The sequence below is a fragment of the Podarcis tiliguerta genome, assembly GCF_965153285.1.
Source record: "Podarcis tiliguerta genome assembly, chromosome: 3".
Lineage (NCBI taxonomy): Eukaryota > Metazoa > Chordata > Lepidosauria > Squamata > Lacertidae > Podarcis > Podarcis tiliguerta.
In genome coordinates, this window is record NC_139536.1 from 18,651,900 (window position 1) to 18,678,430 (window position 26,531).

Here is a 26,531-nt window from a genome sequence, read left to right on the forward strand (position 1 = left end):
AGGCACAGGTAGGCAGAGTGCTGCTGTGCTCATCTCCAGTTTGCAGACTTCCCACAGGCATTGGGTCAGCCACTGTGAGAGCAAGATGCTGAAACTAGATGGGCCATTGGGCTGATCCAGTAGCTTCATTTTATGTTATTAAATACAAGCAGTGTATGTAGAGCTAGGGAGAAAAGGGCTTGGGAGATCTCTCACTGGTGGGTCAACACAGACCACCAGCTTGCTGAGGAGTTGCACGCAGATAAAAGTGGGAGACTCTGTATCTTAAGGGCAGAAAAATCTCTTTGGATTTATTACGTACATTTTGTGTTTTTAATCTTGTATTTTTGTGCTGTGCGCCACCCTGAGATTTACAGATGAAGGGCGGTATAGAAATTTAATAAAAACACACAAAAGTAAAACGCATGACCTGCTGTGGCTTTCCTGGTCTGGAAATGGCTGCAGCTGTTAACCATCGGCAGCTGATAAAAGACACACGTAGCTCCTGAGACCGCCTGAGCCTCCAGGGAGAGTTGGATCCAATAGCACCTCCAGACTGCGAATCTGCTCCTTCAGGAGCATAGCTGTCAACGTTTCCCTTTCTTAAAGGAAATTCCCTTATTCCGAACAGGATTCCTCACAAGAAAAGGGAAAAGTTGACAGCTATGTTCAGGAGATGTGCAACCCATCCAGGATTGGCATCCAACCAATTTATTTTTTAATGTATTTCTTTCCCCCCTTGGTTTTTATGTATCTATTTGTGTGCTCTGTGTGGGTGCTGTTTGTTTGTTTGGCTGCAAGTCGATTTGGGCTGCCCTGCGCAAGATAGAGAGACTAAACACATTTAAATAACAACAACAACAACAATAATAGTAATATAATGCACATTTGTTCAGCAGCAAGTACCGGTGTACTCAATGGGGCTTGTTATCCGGCAGATGCAAATGCTAGATTAAATAACTAAAGGAGTTAGAATGGGCTCAGCTGCAGGCGGGCTCGCCAGCTAAGCAGTGACGGCTCAGGTGGAATCTACAGACATATTTAAAAAGTTCTGAAAATGCTTATTATTAAAGCGTTTTTTAAAAAAAGACACACACAGACACTGAATTTTCCATAAGGCTCGCTATCGCCACCTAGTGCCACGTTGTACATTGCACTTTAAAAACACACTTAGAACGCTTTTTTGCTTGCAGCTGCCATTCACTCGGCACTCCATATAGCGACAAAACATACACAGCGGCGCGCGACTTCGCGGCGTCCGAACTGTCCCTCGCAGGGCCCCGTAGACTAGAGGAGCCGGCGGCGGCGGCCGCGTTAAAGCTGAAGGGAAAGGGCTTACGCACGCGCGACTTCCGGCGCATGCGCCCTGGTGACCCGGAACTTGTGGAGCTGCTGGAGTGGCCGGGCGAGGAGGCGGCGGCGGCGGCGGAGGAGGAGGAGCGGCGGCGGTGGCGGCGTCGCCCTCGGTGCTTGGCTGGGCAGGTAACGGGGCTCCCTGGGCGTCGGACGGGGCTCGTTCCCCTCAGCAGGCCCCTTCTGGGGTGGTCTCGGCTTAGGGGCCCTCAGCGTCAGGCGAGCCGGGGCGCTTCCCCGGCACCACGTTGTGTCGCCCCGCGGCCCTTCTGGGCGGGGAGCTCCATCCCGCCGCTCCGTTTCTTTGTGCTCCTTTCTCTTTCGCTTCCGCACCGCCGCCTCCCTGGTGGGGAGGGAGCCCTGCTTGCCCACAGGGGCTTCAGTCGAGGGACTCGTGAGGGGAACTTGCCCACCGCTGGGGGTGTCGCGGGGATTCCTCTGAATGGAGGCAGCCGAAAGGGAGCGCGTGTCCGAAAGCTCAAGAGAGACCAGCGGCCGTGTGGATTCAACGGGCGACAAAGCCTGTACAGTGGTACCTCAGGTTACATACACTTCGGGTTACAGACTCCGCTAACCCAGAAATAGTTCTTCAGGTTAAGAACTTTGCTTCAGGATGAGAACAGAAATTGCGTGACGGCAGCGGGAGGCCCCATTAGCTAAAGTGGTGCTTCAGGTTAAGAACAGTTTCAGGTTAAGAACGGACCTCCGGAACGAATTAAGTACGTATCCTGAGGTACCACTGTACATTATATGAAAGGGGGCCGGGGGGGGGGGAGAGAAACAAAAGGACGACCCTCCTCCGTCGGATGCATTGATTGAAATCGGACCGCCCCAAGTATAGGTAGGAGGGAACCGATCCCAATAACGTATTTCACACACACACACACACACGCATCTGTATCTCACGCGCCGGCTCGCGAACTGCTGCTCCAAGAAGAAATCCGAGTGCAATTAAAACGTCCCGACTTCCAGTCCGAAGGGCCTGTACGGATGGGAAATGTGGGTCGAAGTGACGTTTCAGTGAGCAAATTGTACTTTTCTCACATAGAACTTGGTTCGGAGGACCTCTCCTGAAATGAGTTTGAGGCTTCTTCCGCGCAAAAGGAGGAAAGTGTTTGACTTCTGAGAGCAAGCATTATGGCTCTTGTTAATGAGTGGCTCATTAGTAGCATTTCTGACTTATTCTTGACCAAATAGGTTTTGGGGTGTTTCACCCACAGATAAATTGCCTTAGTATCCTTTGATGTGTATGGTGTGACAGATAAAATGTTTTTAGATAGTATAAAGGCTTTGCTTATTGTGCATGAATGTGATTTAAATGTCATAACATGCTATCAGTGTGGACTGTGATAGGAAATGCTGAGTGGGAAACTTTAAATCAGTATTTTTACAGCAATTTACATTCCTGCTTTAAAATTGCCTCGATTTAAGCTGATGCACCGGTGCTGCAACAGAATCTCTCCCAGCACTGCACTTTATGGAGTAACAGGTCATTGTTGCATGAATTTTCATAGGCGAGAGTCTGCTTCATCAGATGTATTACTAAGAGTATATTCCTTAGATGCCAGAGAATACCGTATTTTTCGCCCTATAGGACGCACTTTTTCCCCTCCAAAAATGAAGGGGAAATCTGGGTGCGTCCTATGGGGCGAATGCAGGCTTCGCGGACCTCTCCGCAAACAGCAGGAGCGCTCCCGCTGCTGGCGGAGAGGTGCCTGCATGCCGAAGCCTGCGCGCGCTGAGCTCAGCGCGCCCAGGCTTCGCGGACCTCTCCGCTAGCAGCGGGAACGCTCCCGCTGCTGGCGGAGAGGTGCCTGCATGCCGAAGCCTGCGCGCGCTGAGCTCAGCGCGCCCAGGCTTCGCGGACCTCTCCGCTAGCAGCGGGAACGCTCCCGCTGCTGGCGGAGAGGTGCCTGCATGCGGAAGCCTGCGCGCGCTGAGCTCAGCGCGCCCAGGCTTCGCGGACCTCTCCGCTAGCAGCGGGAACGCTCCCGCTGCTGGCGGAGAGGTGCCTGCATGCGGAAGCCTGCGCGCGCTGAGCTCAGCGCGCCCAGGCTTCGCGGACCTCTCCGCTAGCAGCGGGAACGCTCCCGCTGCTGGCGGAGAGGTGCCTGCATGCCGAAGCCTGCGCGCGCTGAGCTCAGCGCGCCCAGGCTTCGCGGACCTCTCCGCTAGCAGCGGGAGCGCTCCCGCTGCTGGCGGAGAGGTGCCTGCATGCCGAAGCCTGCGCGCGCTGAGCTCAGCGCGCCCAGGCTTCGCGGACCTCTCCGCTAGCAGCGGGAGCCAGCACTGGGCTCCCACGGCTTGCAGAGAGCTGCCTGTTTGGGGGCTGGGGTCGGGGGAAGCTCGGGCTTCCCCAACCCCGCGCCTGGGGGGGAAATAATTTTTTTCCTTTATTTCCCCCCCAAAAAACTAGATGCGCCTTATGGGACGGTGCGTCCTATAGGGCGAAAAATACGGTAGGTTCTGACTCATACATCTGATGAAGTAGCACCTAGAATTCATCCCTCAGGATTCCAGTGTTAATTTGAAATACACTTGGTGCTAGACAAGCAAAATAATTTTCCATGTTCATGCTGGCTAGTACTTTCTCAAAGACTGTTACTCCAAGATTAAGTTACTCTATTTGATTAAAAGTTGATTATTAAGTAATGGTCTGAACGGAAATAAAAGCAGAAGGAAAGACCATTGTAACATTTATGGGACATTGCAAATGGATGCGCAAGCCTATGTCGGCAAGATACAAAGTAATGGAAAGAAGAAAATGTTGGAATAGCTTGATTATAAATCACCTGATGGGCGAGGTTATCACAGGTGCAAGGCCAAATGAGCCAGTTGCTGTGGTAATGGCTCTGAGCTGTAGCTATATCACGGTGATTAATGTATGTCAGCTAGTTTTAGTTGGCCTTAGTACAGTAAGCCCGCAACTTACACACATTTAACTTGTGCGCATTTACATACTTGGCCATTTTTTTAAAAAAAGAGGGCGGAAAGGGGGCACAAAGGACTTTGGCAGCCCCACCCATCAATGAACCCAGTGTGTTTTGACTATGTGATTTTGGCTTTAGGAGCAATCCCCAGAACATGACCCCTGCGTATGGTGTGGGCCTATTCTACTGCGGTTGAAGCCTTGGAATTAGAGCAACAGAGATGTTCTGTATCTGTATATATCTGTAGCTGAAAAACCTGCAGGCTAAAACTTCCTGTTCTGTGTATAACTTTCTCTAGCACTGTTTGCTGTGTCTGCTACTTATGCAGCAGTAAAAGATTTGGCGACTTTTACTGTGAGCATGATCTAAATCCACACTTCCATTGTATATGTGTCTTATCTCAGATTCCTAACAGAACACTTCATTTTTATGGTTAGAATCATTTAAAGGAGCTGGAAAATCAAGATTAAGAAAAAGATAGGTTAATCTATGGGAGGAAAAGTGTTAAATGTTATCTTGGGTGGGGTATAAAACAATAAAAAAATGTTCTACACCTCACAAGAAGGAAATATAATTTCAAATGTTACCAAATTTGAAAATACATACTATCTTTTTATAATGACAAAACCAAACGCTTCCACAAACAATCAAATGGCAGTATTGTACTTCCCATTTAAACTATTGTCATTGGACAATAGCCAGAGTCTTGTGAACATACTTCCCCTCACCCCAATCTTCTTCAGAGGGTCCTTCAGCATTTGGGAGCAGATTTTAGGGGCAGGTGAAGGGGTGAGGGAGAGTCGTTTTTGCCATTGGTGCCCATTTTGCTGGTGGATGGACACAGTAGGATTTTGCCCACTGATTTTAGCTACATGGTATTTGCTTCAGTTTCTATACGTCCTATCTATGTGGTTTGTTTCAAAACCAGCACATTAAAAAACCCAAAGATTTAAATGTATAAAATGACAATAATTAGAAACATTGTCAACTGTCATGGAGGTTTTCCCAAAGGTTTTGGTTAGTATTATATCTGGTTATTATGTCCCCTCTTAAACCCCTGTAAGTACATTCATATTGTTTATACATCTCTGGACTGATAAATTTCACATTTGAATGTTTATTGTTTTCTAGCCCCTCTATGGTGAGAGACTTTGTCTTATAGTCTGTATTGCAGAGATGTAATATTTTCCCCCTTTATCTAGTTTAAATAAAATAAGAAATAAAAAATGAAATGTAAGAAAGTCATGGTTTATTAACTCTTAGAAGCAAATATTGGGCTTTTCTTCTTCTTTCCAGTTCATATTCAAAGTCAGTTTCTTTTTTTTGTCATGTTATCAGTTAGTGCAGGGATATTTCAAAACATGTCACCTTAGCGCCACAGCTTCCAGCTTGTCCTTTGCATTTGAAACTGTCTAATCGTACAACCTTAGCACCAAAGTTCACATGACAGGAGGCAGGCTTATAAAGCACATGTGAGTGTTTCTCATTGTGTGATGATTTGGTTGATGCAAGCGGTTTGTTGTACCTACTGGTTTCTTGAAACTGATGGGAGAAAACTAATGTTCTTGTGACACATAGCTTTAGGGAAGTTCTGCTGCTTTAAATGTGTTGATAGGCTAATTTGAAGTCCTGTGAAATTGAGGATTTTAAAAAAATGTTTTGAAATGTGAGCCTTGGCAGACTTGCTTGGAAATAGAGTGTGAGCAAACAATCAGATTCAGAAGTAAAATAATTCTGTTTGGAATGAGTGCATCCGTTGCACTGCTGTCAACAAGAACACCACTAGGTCCACAAACTAGGTTTGTGTCACTTTCCAGTGATAACACAGCTAAGGATGAGCCGGGTTTCAATGCCTGCCCCTTGATGGGAGAGAGAGTGTAAAAAATATTTTCCTGTAATTTTTGCACTGTATTTCAGGCCACCATGCAAGAAAGGAAAGAACTGTAATTCCCACAGCGTTTCCATCGTGAAGGGGATAAAGTCTTGTTTATCTTGGAGAGCTGTGCTGAAGACCATTGCCAGTGAAGGGGCATCTCTTGAAGGCAGGCAGAGATTGTTTTTAGTGGGGGCTGGCGCTGGTCAGTTTGAATCCCAAGGTCTCCTTTCCAAACCTGGCAAAGTCCAGCAGAGTTGCCCCATAGAGCAATGTATTCTGATCAGTTGCTTAAATTTGGCTAGAAGACGTTTGGTACAGTATTACTTTTAGTCCAGGAATAAGTTCCATGCTGGTTTCAGTAAGAGGTTGGCACTGAGTGGAACCCACTGATGATGCGGCATGGGTGGAATGCTGAGTGATGGAAGCGCAATCTTGGAGCCAGGCTGTTCCAGATGACAAGAAGTCTGCCAAGCCTCCAGCACAGAAGTATTATTAATTGGTGTTAGCTTAGCAGATGTAAGAAAATACTGGCCGGACGACGTCCGCAAGGTCATGTTAAGTGTGAGAGAGAGAGAGAAATACAAACACCAGAAGGAAATATGCAGTGTATGATGGAAAGTGGAATCATTGAAGGCATTATTGAAGGAGGCAGGTTTGCTCTTTAGTTGTTGGATATTGGAGGATCCAGGGCTAGGGGGTGCTGGTAGCAATAATGTCTAGCCAGAATGAAACTTGTCATTGTGCTTGGAAGACAGTTACTTTTAAACTGTGCGGCTGCTTTCTCTTTTTGTTCCTAGTTGCAAGCCCGCTGATTTCTTTTCACTGTGCAAAGTCTGTCTCTCTTCCATTGCTGTCAGCACTTGAGTATGCAGAACAGTTGACAGATTGCAAAGCATGGCTCACAAGGAGGAGAAGTTGCATGTAAGGCATGCATGACTAAGTCTCTGTTCTTACCAGTAGGAGCTAGACTGTCCGTCTCCCATCAGTGGGTAGCAGATCACAGATGACTTGAACATGCTGTAAAAAGTAATAATGCTTTTTTCTTGTCCTGCCTCTGCTAGCAATGTGGGGCTTTAGGAAGGATGAGTGAAGGCGATCTATTGTCATGACTTCCCACAATGAGTTCTGGAAATTGTAGTTTGTGAGAGAACTAAGAATTCTGCTAGAAAACTCCCCCATCTATGGTTCCCCAAGGAGAAGGAATGATTGTTTAACACAGACATGTAGATATGATTTTTCTCCTTCTCCATCTAAGAGGATTAGAGAAAGGAACACACACATTTTTTCTGACCTTTGCAAAGCTCTAGTTCTGCTCAGTTTTATTTGAACTGTGAGAAAGAAGAACTTTGGGGGGAGAGTTGTTTGTGCTTTTCCTTTTGCTCTGCCCAACAAAAGTATAAGATGGAATTTCAGAGAGGGTTGCCTCCCATTTCTTCTGAAGAGATCGCAATGTGTGCCAACATACAGAAAGGGATCCACCTCTGAATGAAACCGTAAACCAGGATTTGAAGTTTCTAATTGCTGCATGGTGGGGGTTTTGGTGAGGGAGAGCAGGGGAGGCACAAGAGCTTGGACAAGGAGAATGAAGCTCTTCAGAAATCGGTTTTATTGTTTTATCTTTTTATAAACTGCATTGAGGTGTTCTTTAAGTCAAGCAGCATATAAATTTTAAGAAATAAAGTCTTGTGCATGATTTTATGTTGTGAACCAACCACCCTGTGGTCTTTAGGTGGGCAGCATACAAATTTTATAAATAAATAAATAGTTCACCTTGATACTGTCAAATAAAGAACAGGGATGCTGTTTTTCCTGGACTGGAGAGAAGATTTTCCTAGTGTGAAGATTGCTCAGATCTCCTCTTTTTAGATCTGACATCTGCTCATCTTTTGTTTCTATAAACGAGTTTCCTGGTTTTACTTTAAAAAGCACAGCAACTCTAACTGAATTTTATGTGGCCCATGTTTATTAGCAAATGTGTTTTATTGTGAAGAGTGTTTTCTTCTTGTTAATTCTAGCAGCGGTGGCTCTTAATAAAAGTGAAGCATCTATAGTATAGTCCTTGGCTGCCTGATTCACAGCATATAGTTCCCTCCTATTAGAAGAGAACAAATCTCAAAGTGGTTTACAACACATTACAACATCCGATAAAACAATCCAGAATTCAAGCTTCAAATAAAATAGTCCAGGTCCTTCTCTAAGTGATATTTTGCTTTTCCCAGTCGCCAACCTAGCACCCAGAAATCTCCATGTGGTCACAATTGGACCTGCACCAGTCACAAAACGCACCTGGCACCCGGCTAGTTTTGAACACTGAATGAAAACCATGTTCCCTGCCTGCATGCTTGCAATGTAATAATGCATTATACACCAGGAGTCCTTCAGGGTCATGCCAGCTTTCCAGTGATCAAGGATAGTAACCTTTGGCTTGGAGCAAAATGTTTCTAAATGTGCATTAAATGTCACACACTTGTAAGGGAGAAGTCAATGACACTGAAAAGTCTGTCTGGCATGGAGTGTATGACGGGGTCCCCACAGGCACAAGGAGTCATATTTGATGTTATGCATTTTGCACCAGACCAACTTTTTTACTTAAAACAATTTGGTGCCTCTAGTTATGGCACTATGGGGCACCTAGGCTGAATATCTCTCGGGAGCCTAACCTCTTCTCTTCGCTGTTCACAGATATATTTTCCATCATGGTGGGCGAGAGGAGAAATGGAAATCTGCTGGTGCATCTTGGGCCCAAACTGCAGGCCTATCCCGAGGAGCTAATCCGGCAGCGCCGTGGCCACGATGGCCACACCGAATACTTGATTCGCTGGAGCATCCTTAGCTTGGATGACAGCCTAGGAAACAGCGCCAATGCTGCTTCCTCCGAGAGCAAAACGGAGAATATTCTGATGTGGATGTCGGCAGAGGAGGTTTATGCCAACTGCCCCACACTGCTGGGCAAGAGGAAACCTGAGGGGCAGCGGGTAAAGGAAGAAAAAGCACCTAGCACATACCCATCCGACGTCACTCTGGATGAGGCCTCGCTGCTTGAGATGAAGGCTGATGTCAGGAACCTGGTGCAGCGGGCTGCTCGGCAAATGGCCAGGACTACAGGCCCAGAGTCCTCCATCCTGAACACCATTCATGTGCTCAGTGCCTATGCCAGTATTGGCTCGTTGACGGGTGTCTTCAAAGAGACAGGTGCTCTGGATCTGCTGATGAAGATGCTGTGTAACGAGGAGAAGCAGATTCGCCGAAGTGCTGGGAAGATGCTGAGGGCCCTGGCTTCCCATGATGCAGGTGAGATTTCCCGGTCTGAAATCCTAGGGTGACCTCCAGGCTTAGAATTTTAGAGTTGGAAGGGACCCCAAGGGACATCTAGTCCAGCCCCCTGTGATGCAGGAATTCTCTGTTGATAGTCCCTAGAATGCTTTGAGAAACTGGAAAATGATAATGATTCATGTGGATGGAGTACCTGGTGGGATTGGGTGGCTGAATCTGCTCAAGGCTTCTGCCTGTTGCATTTGATGGTGGTATTGTTGTTCAGATAAGAGGAAGCAATCTTGCATCTGAAAATGTGGTCGTCTTGTTCATTAGGGCTGAGTAGAGTTTTGATTCCAAACACAGTCAAAGTTTGGTAAGTCTGAACCTCCTCCAGAGACACTGCAATCACTGTTGTTCCTTTACGTAGCATTTTAAATTGCCGAGGCTTTCTGTGTTCCTCATGGTGTTAGATTGCAAGACAGATAAAGTGTGGTTTTCTAGTTGTCTTGGGAGAACCAAGATCTTAAGAACTTCTAAAGAAACTTTCATTTTATATTTGAGGATGATTCCAGGCCTAAATGAATAATTACAGATCCCTTGCTGGAACTACATTTAATCAGACCTCTCAGACTTTTCTCTGTGGGTTTTAATAGGGTTATCCTGTATTTCTTGAATTTAGACAAATAGGTTTTCCCTGAGTCTTTCCTCAGAGGTATGCTGCAGCAATGTTCATCTGTCACATTCTCACACTAAGCATGGTTTATCTTTTTCCTTGGGGTTCTCTAGAGGAAAGGAAAAGGGATGTAGCTTGCCTTGAGACCTTGGCTATCTTGATTTTTAATTATTTCTAGGATACTTTTAACCTTGATGTTTTAAGTATTCAGTCTGTAGTTCCCGGCTACTGTAATTTTTCTTACTAAACTAGACGGGACTGTATCCATTAGCTGTTTAAATGGAGGTCCACTCACACAACAGGACTTCCCCTTCCTCTGCTCTCCCCGTGCCCTCAAAATCCATATGAGGAGGGGGCATGGGGTGGGCTGCAGAGGAGAGAAGGGGAAATTCCATTGTACAAGGTGGAAGTCTTAAGTGTGGAATGGCAGCTTTGGATACATCCTTCATTGTGAGGCATGGGGATATTCCTCCTACCTATGAAGTCAAAGCATCATTTTAATGAATATTAATATTTATTTTTAATTCAGCTCATTGGACTGAAGTTTGGTCCCACTTCAGGCAAACAAAAGTTTTGTGTCTTCTTTGGGAGACAGTTCAGGTTCATGTGCAAACATTTAAAAATTCACCCTATGCAGGATTGCCCCAGCGTTTAGACCAGGAAACGCTTTCGGATGCTGGGTCTCAGCCTCAGGATGTGGGGATTTTTTTAAAAAAAACACACCCTCATTTTCGTGGTCATTTGTCAGGGATTCATTAGCTGTGATTCCTCCATTGCAAGGGGTTGGTTACCTCCCAACTCTACAATTCTGTGGTGTGGATTTTTATAGTTATAAAGTGATTAAAATCTTTATAAAGTATCCTGATCTTAATGATGGATAGTAAGCATATTACGCAGCAGGAATGAGGACTCTTTTTGCCTCCATGGGCCAGATCCACATTGGGATTGACCTTATGTGCTAAATTTAACAAGTGGATGGGCCTACCCACCTGTCAATCTCCTGACACCACAGTGACATCAGCTGATTTGGTGCTGTCGAGCTCCAAAGCTGGGACTTCAAAGCAGGTCGCAGGCAACCAAGGAGCTGGAAAATTGAAAAAGCAACAACAGTAAAACTTTTTTATAGCAGCTGTATCAATGCAGCTCTCTTGTTTCAGAGGGGTTTTCAATGCAAAACTCCTTCCAGTTTGCATTAAAACTGCTCTGAAAACAAAGGCAAAAAGCTCCGTGCAAGGTGCTCTGAAGTCCTGACTTTGGGACTTCAAAGCATAGCCAGACTGAGCAACCACGCTGCATTGCGTTAAATAGTCCTGTTTGTATCAATTAACTGGAGCAATGAGACATTGAAAAACCCACTAGGACAGTAATTGAGAACAAGCACAAAATGGCAGTCTTATCTAGAGAAGAAGAATAAATAACATTAAAATACAGGCCTTCCTCTTGTTTCTTTGATTAACAAACCAGGTGAATGCTGTTGACTTCAGCTGGGTTTCTGAGAGTGGCCATGGGCAGGTGAATAGAGAGTTAGACTTTGACCCGGGAGATTGGAGTTAAAAATCCACCTCAGCCTTGGACTTGCTATGTGGCATTAGAAAAATAACAACTTCAGTTTTCCACCTCAGAACTTTAGTTTTCCATTTGAATTCTCCTTCCCCCCAGCAAATACAGGCTGACCTCTATAAAGGTAGCAAATAATAAAAAGCTGCATGGAAGCATATAAGAAGCTGTTTTATATTGAGACAGACCAGTAGACAACATTCAGTGGAGTCAGCTAGCTGCTGCCTAGAGCCTCAAGCAGAGGTCTTAATGCAGTTTTGCTTCTTGAGTCATCAGAGTGTGTTCCTGGTACCTTGTGCATGCTAATCATGTATCCTCTGCCCCATGTAAATGTTAAATAGGCATGGATTACACCAGTTTAAACTTTCTGAACACAGCAACCTGGCTCTATCTGCAATTGAGTTGGTGCTGCTACATGATGTGGCTCTATCTAGACTTGCAAAGTTTGGCTGTGATTCCAGTGTGTTTTGGTAATTAAGTTAGAAGGGCTAGAGACAAACTTGGCAGCTTTCTTTTCAAACTTCTGCAAAGTAAGTAGTAGTGTTTCAGGATAAAGCTGACCTTGTATGTAATAACTAAATTGGTTTTAGGGTTTTCCTGCCTCCCTTATGACACAAATTGTGATAATTATTTATTTGGAGCCTTTGTGAATGTTTCGTTTCTTTCATGCTTCTCAGAACAGGCATTGACAATTAGTCATCCGTTTTTGGAGTTGTTCTCTTATGCTCAGTTCACATTACAAGCTTTGCCTGAATTTGCTTTTCAGCTATTTCAGAAACCTGGAGACAGTGAGTCCTACCACTCCAAACCTTAAACTTCCATTGAATATTTGTTGGCTTGAGTAATTAAGAGAGAGAGTAAAAGAAATTCAAAACATGCTCATTTTCCAATTCATCCTTGTCTGTGTAGTGAAAAGAAGGGAGAAACTAAATTCTGGCAGACCATTAGCAAGAATGGTTGTTGTTGATTATACATCTCTGTTGTATTAGCAAGTATAATCTTTTTTTAACAACAGGAAGAAATGGAGGCACAGAGAGATGACCAACTTGCCGTTAGAGAACAGAACTCAGTTCTAAAACTCTTGACACCCACTTACTACGATGCCTTTTCCTATGTACTGAGATTTAAATTTGCACTGAAAAATGTAATGTGGGGCAGTTCTTGGAAATTATGGTTTTACTGATAGGATATCAGCTGCTTAATCTGTGATCCTTTGGTGGAAAAGACATTAGCACTGCCCTTCATAATGTTCCAGAATGCATGTTTTTCCTACACAGAGATTAATCTTGCACTTAAACTCATGATTCATTAAGCCAGAATTTCACAGCTGCTTAGTGTAAACTTTTTAAAACACAAAGATTAGGAAGTGGGCAGGGCTATTTATGGTAAGAACCTTAAACACGAGTGGTTGAAAGAATGCTAAAGCCAATATTTATAAATTTTCTATATTAGTTGGAAATGACTTACACTGCCTACAAAGCTAGATGAAAACCAAATGTTATAATAATAATAACTTACCAGGTTATTATAATAATAATAACTTACCAGTAATAACTTACCAGGTGCCATCATGCAACCTGAATGCTCACTCCTATCACTGACTAATGCCTGCCCCGACTGTGTAACAAAAACCCAGGAATACAATTCCTTAAACTGCGCAGGCCTTTTTGATCTTTGCTTCTGCTCCTACGTGTTCAGCTTCTCACAACCCGGCTACATATTTAAGTACCACTCAGAGCATTTCCCGACTTCCTCTGTCTCTCTCTTTAAAATAACCTCCTGGCTTTCATCCTTGTATGGCAAACATTTTGGAGACGGTTTCTTATTCCTGCCACCACATCACACAAACTCATTCTGATAGATATGTATTGTGGTAAACCTGCCATACCAGACAAACTGCATACTAGACAAAACCAAAGCAAATAACCAAGAAATAGTGCCCATTATATTTGAGAGCAACTGAGGTCCTTTCTGGATTCTTAGGAAGATAATGTAAAGAAAAGCCCTTAAGCTGTGTTTTATGTTGTCTGCATTTTGTCTTGTACAATTTTGCAAAAACATTCTCGGTATAAAACGAGACAGTGCATCAGGTGGAGCTTATTGTTCTTGTTCTTCAGACCCCCCACTTTCTTAACCATAAACATTTCCCCTTAATCTCTGAGGACATGCTGTCTTCAGAAACTGTGTGACTGAACTTCCTAAAATGTCCTATGCTTCTTAGTTATCATACCCTGGACTTTTGAACTGTCAGAGTTTCCACTAATTCTCAATTTTGTTGTCATCTCCAAAGACAAGAGTCTAGGCAAGAGCTGAATTTGTAGTGAAAAATACAGGATGAGAGTGGGAAAAGGAGGAGGAAGAATGTTCTGGCTTCTTGTCATATCGTTAATAAGCAAAGGTTGAGTGAGTCTAGATCAAATTGGTGGTAGTTACTTGTCACTGATGTGTAAAGGTAAAGGGATCCCGACCGTTAGGTCCAGTCGCGGACCACTCTGGGGTTGTGGGCAACTTGCGGCTCTCATCTCGCTTTACTGGCCGAGGGAGCCGGCGTACAGCTTCCGGGTCATGTGGCCAGCATGACTAAGCCGCTTCTGGCGAACCAGAGCAGCGCACGGAAACACAGTTTACCTTCCCAGGGGTAAAAAAAGGGGGGACAGATGTTCGGGGGGGGAGGGACATTCGGTGGGGGGAGGGACATCCGCCATTGCACCCAATGTGTTCTGACTATACGCAATTTTGGCTTTAGGAGCTTACTGTAAAACTTCAAGCGGGAAACAGGATAATCATTTCTCTAATGTACATTCCCAAGCTCTTTTCCTTTTCTCCCTAATAATAGCCAGTGCTAACCAGAATGTATAACCATCTTCAAATTCTGTATTCAGGTTCTGGTTAAGACTGAGAACATTAGCATTAACTTTCATTGAAGCCTATGGGATAAGGGTGCGAGGAATTAGTGTGGCTATCTGAAGTGATCAGCTGGCTCCCTCTTACTATTCCAACTTTAATTTGTAGGGGAAAACTAAGTTTAGGCTCTCATGGTGATGAAAATAAAGGTTGAAGACTTGAGAGGTTCAGTAACCAGAAGAGAGGCAGTAGTCTTAACCGTGTTTTGTTTTTACATTTTGTGATTTTGAGAGGGACTGGGAATGCCAGCTGTCTTGAACTGGTGCATCTAATGGAAAAATGCTCATTCTGCTAAAGTAGAACTTGTCTGCCTTGAAAAGCCTTTTCACCTGCCACATTTATGCATTTGTTACCTGTGTGTGAGACTTACCTGTGGGTCAAGATACATTTCTAATGTACATCTTGGAGCTGCATTAAATGTGATAATCCAGAACAGATGTATAATGCTGGAGAAGCACCACTGTTTTGCGAAGATCTCCTCTCACTGGCAGAATATGAGGCGCAGCACTGAGTATGTCTGTTTTGGTTTCAGGAAGCCGAGCGTATGTTCTCTTGTCCCTGAGCCAGCAGGATGGCATTGAGCAGCATATGGATTTTGACAGCCGCTATACTCTCTTGGAGCTGTTTGCAGAGACGACATCCTCCGAAGAGCACTGCATGTCCTTTGAAGGCATCCATCTCCCTCAGGTACCTGCTGATCTGACTGGTTCTGATATGGTCAGGAAGGGTTCCCTTGTGAAGACAGATGGTTGAGAATGCAAGGATTTGAGTTCTTGTCTGAGAAGCAGATGAGATAAGAGTGGCAGGACCCAAAGACCGAGATCAAGGATATTAGTTGGCTGGGATAATCCAGGGACTTGCCTAGTGTGGAGGTGGAGGGCATTGGGTTTGGAGAAAGCCAGAACTCACAGGGGCAGAAAATTAATTGGAAGTGGAGATATAATACAGGATGACTTAGGGTCTAGCTCAACAGCGAGCTAGGGGAGAGCATAATTTTCTAGCTGTTGGCCTGATACATTGCATCTCTTTCAGATTCCAGGGAAGCTGCTGTTTTCACTGGTGAAGCGCTATTTGTGCGTCACCTCCCTCATGGACAAGCTTAACAGCACCACAGAACTGGGAGGGGAACGCCAAGACTGCGCAGCCCCCAGCGCAAACTTTGGGGAAAAGAGTCGGGTGCAACGGGAGTTTGACTTCAGCATGGCCATGGCGAACCTAATTTCGGAGCTGGTGCGGGTCATGGGGTGGGACCGCAGCCAGGAAAGGGAGCTTTCCCTCAGGGAGACGCAGCCTCGAGTCGTCCGCTCCATCTTCCAGCCCAAGGGTTCCACTTGTACTGCTGTCCAGGTCCCTCTGGTCACCCCAAAGCCGTCGCCACGGAAAAAGCAAGGGCAGGGATTTTTGACTTTGTCAGATTTCTCCAGCCGTAGCAGCTATGTAGAGTATGTGCAGGAGAACCTGAAGCCGGGGATGACCGTGCGCATGCTGGAAGACTACGAGGAGATCAATATCGGAGACGAGGGCGAATTTCGCCAAAGCAATAGTGGGATGCCCCCTGTACAGGTATGTGGTTTGGAGAAAGAAGGAAGGATGGAGCAGAGCAGGGGGAAGAATTGGGGGATGGAGGGGTGGAACTTGCAGTGTTGTTCCTCCCTGGATTGTTCCTTTTGGTGGAATGTTTAAGTGGCATTTAGAACTGCTGCATCTTTCATTGGTTTAATCATGGAATTTGGGGGGGGGATGTACTACCTTAGAAGGAAGATTTTTGATTTGTTTTGTGTTCATTTTCTCTTCATGGCAGGATGGCTGCATATCAGAAACTTTAGGCCAACTGTTTTGCAGCCCCCTACCAGTGTGAAAAGGGACGCGGGTGGCGCTGTGGGTTAAACCGCAGAGCCTAGGACTTGCCGATCAGAAGGTCGGTGGTTCGAATCCCTGCGACGGGGTGAGCTCCCGTTGCTCGGTCCCTGCTCCTGCCAACCTAGCAGTTCGAAAGCACGTCAAAGTGCAAGTAGATAAATAGGTAGGAAGGCAGGAAGGAAAACGGCATTTCCGTGTGTTGCTCTGGTTCGCCAGAAGCAGCTTTGTCATGCTAGCCACATGACCCGGAAGCTGTACGCCGGCTCCCTCGGCCAATAAAGCGAGATGAGTGCTGCAACCCCAGAGTCGGTCACGACTGGACCTAATGGTCAGGGGTCCCTTTACCTTTACCTGTGTGAAATATGCCCTTCCCATTGTTAAAGTTATAATGTTGATTCAGGGGCTTTGTTGCTCTGCTTGCTATCTGCTATTTGTTTGAATGCTTATTCTGTATCCGATTTTTGCCGGTTTGTGCAAGTCAGATTGTATTTTATTGTTTGTGTGTCTGACCAAATTACCTTTTTCATGTCCCTGGCTATCTATCTCTGAAGTTATAGTTAAATATTGTTCACCCTTTCCCTGATTTCAGTAGTATAGCTTCTTATTATCCTCATTGTTTGTTTAGTCTAGCATATGTCCTCAGATGGCCTTTAGGAATGATTTCTTGTCTGGTTAATGTATACTGGTTTAATTTCCAGTTTATGGCTGGAATACGCATAGTGTAGGATTGAAGCCACTTACCCTGCAAGACTGAAATACTAAATCATATTCTTGAAGCCAGTTTCAGTATGCTTCATCCTCTTGGATTTAGCCATCTGAGCTTCAGGGGGTTGGATCAAAATTTCAGAAACCTAGTATGAGTAGCACTGGGGATTTTTCCAGCCCTGAGACCATTTTAAAAGAGAGAGAGAGAAGGGGAGAGAGCGAGAGAGAAAGAAAGAAGAAAAGCTTAGGCTAGGTAAAGGGTTATGTATTACATACTTAAGAGCCTTAGTAACCATGAAATCACCTGATGAAGATATCTGAATATCATGTACTTTACACTTAATTAGTGAGGGTGCATGAAATTCCTAGCATTGACCACAGGAATAAACAATTATAAATCTTCCAAAGTTGGATACAAATGACAGCAAGGGGAGTAGTATAAGAAACTGTTGTTCAGTCTGATAGCCAGTGAGTTAAATGTACCCATTAGCTGTCTTAACTTTTCCTAAGTTTTATTATTAAAGGAGTTGAAAAACAGCCAGGGGAGAGCTTTTTTGCTCATAGCGCAATATAGAAGAACTGTGAAGGTTCTTGTTTAAAATGTAGCAAGTGATGAATAGATGGAAAGAGATTTATTCTGTAACTGCCTTCTAGAAATTGAAAATATGTTTACATTATAGGGATATGGTGGAGGTGAGCTGGAGCACAGAGCCAAGGAAATAATTCTTTCAGTAGCAGTTTGCTTTGCAGCGTGAACTTTGCCAAGGCCAGAAAATAATGATGTTGCAATAATATTGGATAGTTTGAACAAGTATTCATTAAAGAGTTTATGCACAGACACAGAAATTGTAGATACTGCCTCAGTGTTGAGTATCCACAGGGAGAATGATAGCTGAAATTACACCCTCCACTCTTAAGATCATCTAGAGTGGTGGGAAAGATTTAGAACTGAGTTTTGTTCATGTTGAGGATATTTTCCCTATAAGGCAGCATTTCTCAACCTGGTGCCCTCCAAGAATGCCGTTTAGAGATTCTCATCTGTAGAGAGTGCCAGTGAACTGCAGTGGAAAGAAACTTGAACTTCAGAGCAACTGTCAACACAGTTCTGAATTTTTCCTAAAAATCCTATGTTTGTCTCTTCTTCTTCTTCTTCTTCTTCTTCTTCTTCTTCTTCTTCTTCTTCTTCCCCTTCCCCTTCCCCTTCCCCTTCCCATTCCCATTCCCATTCCCATTCCCATTTATTTATTACCACTATTCACCCTAAGGTCGCAGGGTGTGCCACAGCATTAAAACACAACAATAAAAATAGTTCAAAGCAATTTCTATTCATGAAGGTAAAGGTAAAGGACCCCTGACAGTTAAGTCCAGTGACGGACAACTCTGGGGTTGTGGCGCTCATCTCACTTTACTGACTGAGGGAGCCGACATTTGTCAGCAGACATTTTTTCCGGGTCATGGCCAGCATGGCTAAGTCGCTTCTGGCAAAACCAGAGCAGCGCAAGGAAATGGTGTTTACCTTCCCGCCGGAGTGATACCTATTTATCTACTTGCACCTTGACGTGCTTTCAAACGTGCTTTTGAACTGCTAGGTTGGCAGGAGCAGGGACTGAGCAATGGGAGCTCACCCTGTTGCGGGGATTTGAACCCCCGACCTTCTGATCGGCAAGCCCTAGGCTCTGTGGTTTAGACCACAGCGCCACCCGCATCCCTCATGAAGATAAGGTGGGTCCTAAAAATATATACCTTAAGTGTCAAAAGCCATGGCAAAGAGGTACATCACCAGCATCTTCCAGAAGCTGTATAATGTAGGTGGAGAGGGTGCCCCACAGCTCAGGGGGCACCCAAGAGGCTCTGTAAGGAATGAGACAGTGCTGCTGATATTTGAGGCCTGAATCTACTATATATGGTAGATTCAGGCCTCGGATATCTGCAACACTGCCTCTAACACTGGAACAATGCCAATACCTCTTGCACAGTTGTTTTGATGGTGATTGGAATAAAAATTATAGAGCTGTTTGCTTGTATAATAGTCTACGTTTAGGTATAACCAAGGATACTCTGTCCTTCACCCAAACACTGGATACTTTCTGATTTTGAAGTTTTGTGTTATTTTATTAGATAATACACCCACACACCAGCCACATCCAGGCTGATGTCAAATCTGAAATATTGCTGGTATATTCATAAGAATAAAGACCCCAAGGTTAAGAATCTCATGCTCTACCAACTGAGCTAAAGGCGTTTCTGACTGGGTGCATGTGCATAATGGGGAAAAGGAGGTTGGGGAGTGGAAGGGGTGTTGGCCAGGGAATTCCATGTGCAGAATACTGTATGTGGGCGGCAAGGATACAGCAGAGGACGGAATTGTCCACATGATGTTCCTTCAGTTATGTTGCTCATTATTTTGCTACAGAAGCAAGATGATACATTCCGTATTAACATGTCTGGTGAGAAAGTTTGCCAGATGATATGCAAAACAAGTCACCGCTTTTAGCAGAAAATCATGGGCTAAGCATCTAGGCAATTTAGACTGTGGCAGCTGAGAGGCCTGGTATTTGTGAGATGCTAAGGTCACAGCTTGAATGAAGAAGGAGTTGGCTGTAGCTGGCAGTTGCCCACGACTTTTGGATCTAAGGCAAGCTTGTTGAGCTTTGGTCTTCAGCTCATCCATCTCTTCTGCTGATCTTAATCACTATAATTGGTGCTTCTAAGACTTAACATAGTGTTGTTCTGTGTTCAGGTTATATTTTTTCTTCATATGTTTGTGTCTTCAGTCCAGTTGTGATAGTTGTCTCCTCTCCTCCCAAATATATTTCTGCAGTATTATTCTGCAAATAATTCTTCAAGGGGTAAAGGTAAAGGGACCCCTGACCATTAGGTCCAGTTGTGGCCGACTCTGGGGTTGCAGCGCTCATCTCACTTTACTGGCCGAGGGAGCCAGCGTACAGCTTCCGGGTCATGTGGCCAGCATGACTAAGCTGCTTCTGGCGAACCAGAGCAGCGCACGGAAACACCGTTTACCTTCCCGCTGGAGCGGTACCTATTTATCTACTTGCACTTTTGATGTGCTTTCAAACTGCTCCCCTCTTTATGTTTGCGTCACTTCTTCTCCCCATCCTCTCTTTCCTGGACTTTAATGTGCAAGGAGGGTGTCGGGAGAGGGAGTTGGTATTAGTTTTGAACCATGTACCTCAAGCACAAGGTTAAGGCGGTCTCCTCTTGAGTCTCCCTTTCAGCCTCCATGCCCTCAATGTACTCTTTCTGGAGGTCTCTATGGGAAATGGAATGCTGAACTTGATGGGCCTTTGGGCTGCCTTGCAGATTCTGTTAAGCTTAGCTCCACTACTGTACTAGGTTTTCTGCAGGACTAGGGGGAAGCAACCCTCACTCCTGCCCTAGCTAAACAGACGAGAGCTTAATTAAATAAGGAAGGTGTTCTGCCACCTAAACAATGAAATACTTGGAACATTTGACTGCAGAGAATTGTCTGGCCAGTTGACAATATTTGACCAGCCAGTTAACTGGTGTGCCAGCCCTAGAATGGTCCAATTCTGCCAAACGAAATTATATACGATGCAAAAAAATGGGTCACAACTTGATTCCTATAACATGATCAAGGATTGTGTTGATCATTGAGATTACTATGAAATAATAACTACTCCCTATTCCCTACATCTTTAAACTTGCTGCATAATGTATGTACCTTTTGCCAGCTTTTTTGTTCTGCATCTCAGCGCTCCCATTACGCAGCACAGAAGATTTGGGCCGGAAGTTAATTCTAACCCTGAAGTTCTGTTCATCCTCACAGGTTTTGTGGCAGTCCACAGGCCGCACCTACTGGGTGCACTGGCATATGATAGAGATTACAGGCTCCGGGGAGCAGCCTGAAGAGGAGGCTGCCCAAGAAAAGGTCTCCAGTATAACAGAGAACCTGCAGCTACACACAGGTGAGGTTAGATGCACTGTGTGCATTTGTAAACATAGATGCATTATTATGGGTGTCACCTTTATTGCTTGTTTTGCTTTCTTTCTTTCTATATATTCCTTTTGTAATGATCACTAGAGAGGAAGAATTGTGTTGCATGCTTTGCTTTCTTATATCTGGCTGCAAAAATGATTTATCACGGAATAATTCAGAATATTTTCTTGACTAAATTTACATATCTCCTCCTCCTCTTCCAGGAGCGCTACAGTTTTGTTTTCCTGTCTAGCGTAGCAGACATCCCCTGTCTCTCCTCTGCCCTGTCCTTTAGCCATTTGTGAGGTTTTTCCTTCACGTTGTTCTTTTTCTTGCCCTGCTGTCTCCAATTCTCTCCCTTTCTCTCTAAGACTTTTTCTTTCCTCCTTGCCTCCTGTTCCCCCTCCCCTTTTCACGGTAAGAACCCAATCAACCGTTCCTTGCTGCACATTTTAAAGGTGACATTAGCATGGGTAACCTTAAAGCATAGCTGTCAACTTTTCCCTTTTCTAGCGAGGAATCCTATTCGGAATAAGGGAATTTCCCTTTAAAAAAGGGAAACGTTGACAGCTATGCCTTAAAAGTCAGGTTTCCTGTCAGCTGTGTCACAACACATAGTCCATTAGCCATCAAGGTAAGAATTGTTGGACATAGCTATAACATTTAACCAAGCTTGGCATCTGGCTAGTACCTTATGACAATTCCTGCTTGCACATTTGTATAAAACTAAATAGCGACACTGGCTGCTATACCTGATAAGTTTGGATGATAGTCTCCAGTCTATTACTTCTCCACCTTTCTTTATGTAACTGTGGCCTGGTCAATGGAAACAACAGATCATTTCATAAAGCTATTCCTCCAATGTATCATTGACACTTCTTGCATACAGAAAACTTGCACACCTGGTTCTAGGCTACCGTGTATTCTGTCACGCTAGGTTTTTATGCATATGGAGTCCCCCTCCCCCATAAGAAAGCAGCATTCATATATGTGACCCCTCTTGTGTGGTCTGAAGCGATGCAGCACAAAAATACTTTTATTGTGTGATCCACGTCGCATGTAGACTCACCATATACTTAAACCTCCCTTTCCTCTCTTTAACTTTACATCTGCTATTGCCCTTTTCATCATCAACTCTCTTCATCCACTTCGGTACCTTATTACCCTGCCTTGGGAACAACATTGGATGGCGCTGTGGGCACAAGCGGTAGCCAAGTTGCTTGTTTAACTTACGAAATGAGCCTGAGTTTTCATGTATATCAGGAGAGGGCCTAGGAGAGTTTGCTTTCTTTCTCTGCATACAGTTACTAAGACCTTCTACTGCAAGCCACTCGGAGGACTGTACTCTCTACCATACCTGACGGATCGGATGAATGAGAACTCTGGGACTCTGAGCCGGGCGGAATGGTGGGAGCTCCTCTTTTTCATTAAGAAGCTAGAACAGCAGGAGCAGCAGGAAGTGGTCCAGTTCATCCAGCAAAATCACGAAGAGGTGGTAAGCAGAATGAATCAGGCGTGGGAAGAAAGAGGAGAAGCATTGCTGCTGGGAGGAGGACACTGGAACGCCCCCTTCCTACTTACCAGATCATTGTATCAAAAGTGTGGCCTGCCAGCCCACAAGCTATGTCCTTCTGCGACTGGGTCTCTTGGAGGGGTGGCCCCTGGACCTTCTGCTTCCAGTGGCTGTGGCTGGACTTGAGAAGCACAGTATTTACATGGGAGTCGGCATACAGTCATACCTTGGGTTACAGATGCTTCAGGTTGTGTTTTTTCATGTTACGGACCACTGAAACCCAGAATGGGTTATTTCCAGGTTTCGGTGGTCGTGCATGCGCAGAAGCGCTAAATCGTGCTTTGCGCATGCACAGAAGTGCCGAATCGCAACCCATGCGTGCGCAGACACGCCGCTGCGGGTTGCGGACGCTGCGGGTTGTGAACGTTCATCCTGCATGGATCACGTTCGCAACCCGTGCGTCCACTGTACTTGTGACGGTCTCTTTTTATTTCAAGGTGTCGGAGCTAGATGAAGAGGGCCTGATCCAGCTGTCGGTGTCGGTAGAGTTGGCTAAGAAGGTGCTGCAGCTCCTGAGCAAGTACTGCCAGGGCTGCACCTGCAGTGACCTGCATAGCTCTCACGTCTATCTCAAGTATTCCTTCAGCAAAGGAGGGACAGAGCAGAACTGCCAAAACGCGGACGCTACGCCCCTGGATTGTGGCAGCCTTTCTGAAGGCATGGCGTCCAAAAAGCCAAAGAAGGAGTCGCTCTCGGCTGAAGTGCCTTCTCCAGCTCCATCGGCGGCAGAGAAGACTGACACACAGCTGATTAACGAGCTGCTCAAAGTGGAAGGCCTTTCATTTCCAGACACGCTGGATGAAAAAGCCAAAAGTAAGTGTGCCAGACAGCATCCCCACCTCCGTTCATTTGGGGTGAAGTAACTGAGGGGGGCGGTTTTGGGGTTTTTTTTAATCCCAGAGAGACTGGTTGTGGGCTGAGGGAAGCTAGAATGGAAAGTAAAGGGGCGTCATGGTGTTTCTAGACAAGAGAGCATTTGAAACACAATGGTGGCTTGTACTGATTGGTGTTTTGGTCCTGGTCAGCTTTCTGTAGTTTAAAGGTGACAGGGAAGAGGAACTCACTGGAGAAGCTAGCAGATGTTGTGGATATAATCCAGAAATCTAGTTCTGAGGTTGCGCTGCAGATGGCTGGACTCAGATTCATCACCAAGATCTTGGAGGATGAACCTAGTCAAGAGAGACAAGTCATCAAGGTGGACAGTGGCCCTTCGGTCAGGTCAGTTCCCTTCCCACCCCAGGCAATAGTAGTAGGAGGGTCACTTTCAGTTCCACTGCTTTGCAGGAGAAGGTGCCTCACGGGGGAAATAGGAACAGGATGTTAGCTGACTGATCTTCGGTAAAATCGGGGGGGGGGGGTTGATAAGTAGATTATGGGTTATTGCTCCTTGGGGCTGATTCACATGTTAAATGGGTGAGCCTTGGGCACACACATCCTTCATCCCTTCTCTTCTCCCTTCATGTGCACTGATTCTTTCTCGACTTCATGCTTTATAGCAAACCAGTGCGCTATTCCATCTGAGCCCACTGCATTTTGTTTTTTAAATAATTTTTTTTATTAAATTCTCTGTTTTACAATTTAAAATACTCATTTTACCTCCTTAAGATATCATTGATTTCCCTTCTTCTCTTTCCATTGTTCATTTTACATATCATAAATCCCTTCATATTTTATAAAAAACTATATCATTCAGTATTCCATTATTGCATCCGTCAAAACTTATTTGCACTGCTGAATTTATCTTAATGCTGCCAGCATTTTCAGCTGTACACAGTTAATTTCCCACATATTCAATAAGTGTTTTCCAATCTCCTTTAAACGTATGTTCTTCTTATTCTCTTATTCTACATGTTAAGTCTGCAAGATGTGCATATTCTGTCAACTTAAGTTCCCATTCTTCTTCGGTTGGGACCTTGCTCATTTTCCACTTTGGGGCTAACAATGGGGGGGGGGGGGACACACACACTGCATTTTTAGTATACAACACTTTGCCCAGCTTCGATATAACAGCAAGCAGTGGTTTGTTGCACACCAAGAAATCAGAAAGGCAGGGAGAGGGGTGGGGGCATAACACATGCGTAACACTAAACCATGGTTTCACATGATGTATGTTCTTTAAAGAAGAAAAACAACAAGAGCATGTTTCCGTTATCCCAGGCCTTACATAATGCGGCTTATAAATCCGAATAAAGTGCAAAATGAATTGGGTGTCCTGTTCCAAAACAAGCTTTGTTTTTAATATGTGCGTTCTTCTGAATTTGGGGCAGCTCTTTCCCTGGACTCCAGCTTCTCCTTGGGAGAGACTCGTGTCAGAGCGTAGGCTGGGGCTTCCTCTGCCAAACTGTGAGTGACCAGACACCTGTAGGGTATAACAGGGGCCCTCTTCTTGTCCTCAGAGAGAAAATGGTGAAGATGCTGGTGGAACTGCTGAGCAACCAAGTGAAGGAGAAGCTGCTGGTGGTGATGGCACTGCGCCTGCTTTATGTGTTCATGGCAAAGTACGATTGGAGAGTTCTCTTTGCCACGGAAGGCGGGGTGCGTGCCGTGTTGGGCTGCATGCAGGAATATCCCGCATCAGCATTGGTCCAGCAGGCTGGCTTAGCAGTAAGTGGAATGTGGGGGGGGGGGAGGGTTGCCTGATGGGGTATGGAATTGGGGGACGTTGGCATCTTATTCTATACGCAAATGAAATGAGGGATTGGCATGACGGATTTAAAAAAACAACATATTTCCAGTGTAGCAATAGTGTTAGTCTATTGCAGCAAAAGCGGCCGGCAGTTTTGTGGCACCTTAGAAGCCTAACATGAGAGCTTATGCCATAGTTTTTTTGTTTTATACAATTTATTTTATACACTCATAGAGTTGGAAGGGACCCTGAGGATCATCTAGTCCAACCCCCTGCAATGCAGGAATATGCAGTTGTCGTTTGCCTTTTTAAGGTACTGTCAGACACTTGAAAAATGTATTAGCCTCTTCCTCGTGTTTAGAGCAATGGACTATGAATAGTGGATACCTGATAATAATTGATAATAGGATAACTTTTGGGAGTTAATGGCGCATAATAAATTGCATGGATAGCACGCCTGCTTCTGAAAAGGTGGATTTTTACACAGATACCACTTTTGCCTAGAAGTTTACATGTACTCCATCATATTTGGTGACTGCACAGGTCTATTTCATCTGTTTGTAGAAAGTGTAACTTGTGTGAACAGGAGGGCCAGGAAGAATCAAAAGCATATCCCCTAGCATGTGGCAAATGGGTTAGGGAAGCATGTTGACCTGTGACAAGAGAATGCCAAGCAAAGTTTTCTAGAATTGCTCAGGAGTCGTTGCACTTGTGAGAATGGGCCACCATTCAAAAAACTGAATTACAATGGAAAGGGTGGGGGTTGCTATTGTTGGGAAGGGCTTTTAACGTTTGCAATCTTGATTCCGTTCCTGCTTTTTGCCCTTCTAGGCCCTGAAAGTCCTGGTGGGTGCTGGGAATTGTGAGCTTCTGGGCAGCAGTGGGAAGGCTAACCCTCTGAACCACTCAGATGCCCAGATGATGCGGGAGATCTTTGCTAGCATTGGTTCTGCTTCCGGCAAGGATTCGGATAACTTGCTCTGTGTCATCTGTACAGCTATTGAGAAGATGTTGGGCACACCTGGGTAAGCTGAAAAGGGATCCTTGGCAAGATACTGATAGGTTAACCGGTTAAACTTAATTGAGGCTAAGGATAGCCCAGTGTGTGGAGATAATATCCCCTTGATCAGTAGCAGCTGGTGGGGCAGAAGGCAGGGAGACCAGCAGCAGATGGAGCATGAGCCAATCAGAGCCACCCTCACCTTGGTTGGCTGTTACATAAGATGGCAGAAGGTGAGGCTGGCTGAGGTTGCTGCCCTTGTTTCTATAGAGCAGAGTTTCC

General features: G+C 45.0%; 1 protein-coding gene across 1 annotated transcript in view; it reads left to right on the forward strand.

The window, feature by feature from the left end:
• Positions 1-1,355: 1,355 nt before the first annotated feature.
• LOC310674094 (cullin-9-like) overlaps positions 1,356-26,531 on the forward strand; it is a 54,707-nt gene continuing 29,531 nt past the window's right edge. The window contains exons 1-10 of the mRNA XM_083432895.1: positions 1,356-1,461; positions 8,821-9,429; positions 15,060-15,214; positions 15,560-16,090; positions 20,901-21,039; positions 22,355-22,545; positions 23,061-23,436; positions 23,649-23,841; positions 25,020-25,227; positions 26,081-26,274. Coding sequence (XP_083289021.1) covers positions 8,835-9,429; positions 15,060-15,214; positions 15,560-16,090; positions 20,901-21,039; positions 22,355-22,545; positions 23,061-23,436; positions 23,649-23,841; positions 25,020-25,227; positions 26,081-26,274 — 2,582 coding nt within the window. The 5' untranslated portion in view covers positions 1,356-1,461; positions 8,821-8,834. The remainder of the gene's footprint in view (positions 1,462-8,820; positions 9,430-15,059; positions 15,215-15,559; positions 16,091-20,900; positions 21,040-22,354; positions 22,546-23,060; positions 23,437-23,648; positions 23,842-25,019; positions 25,228-26,080; positions 26,275-26,531) is intronic.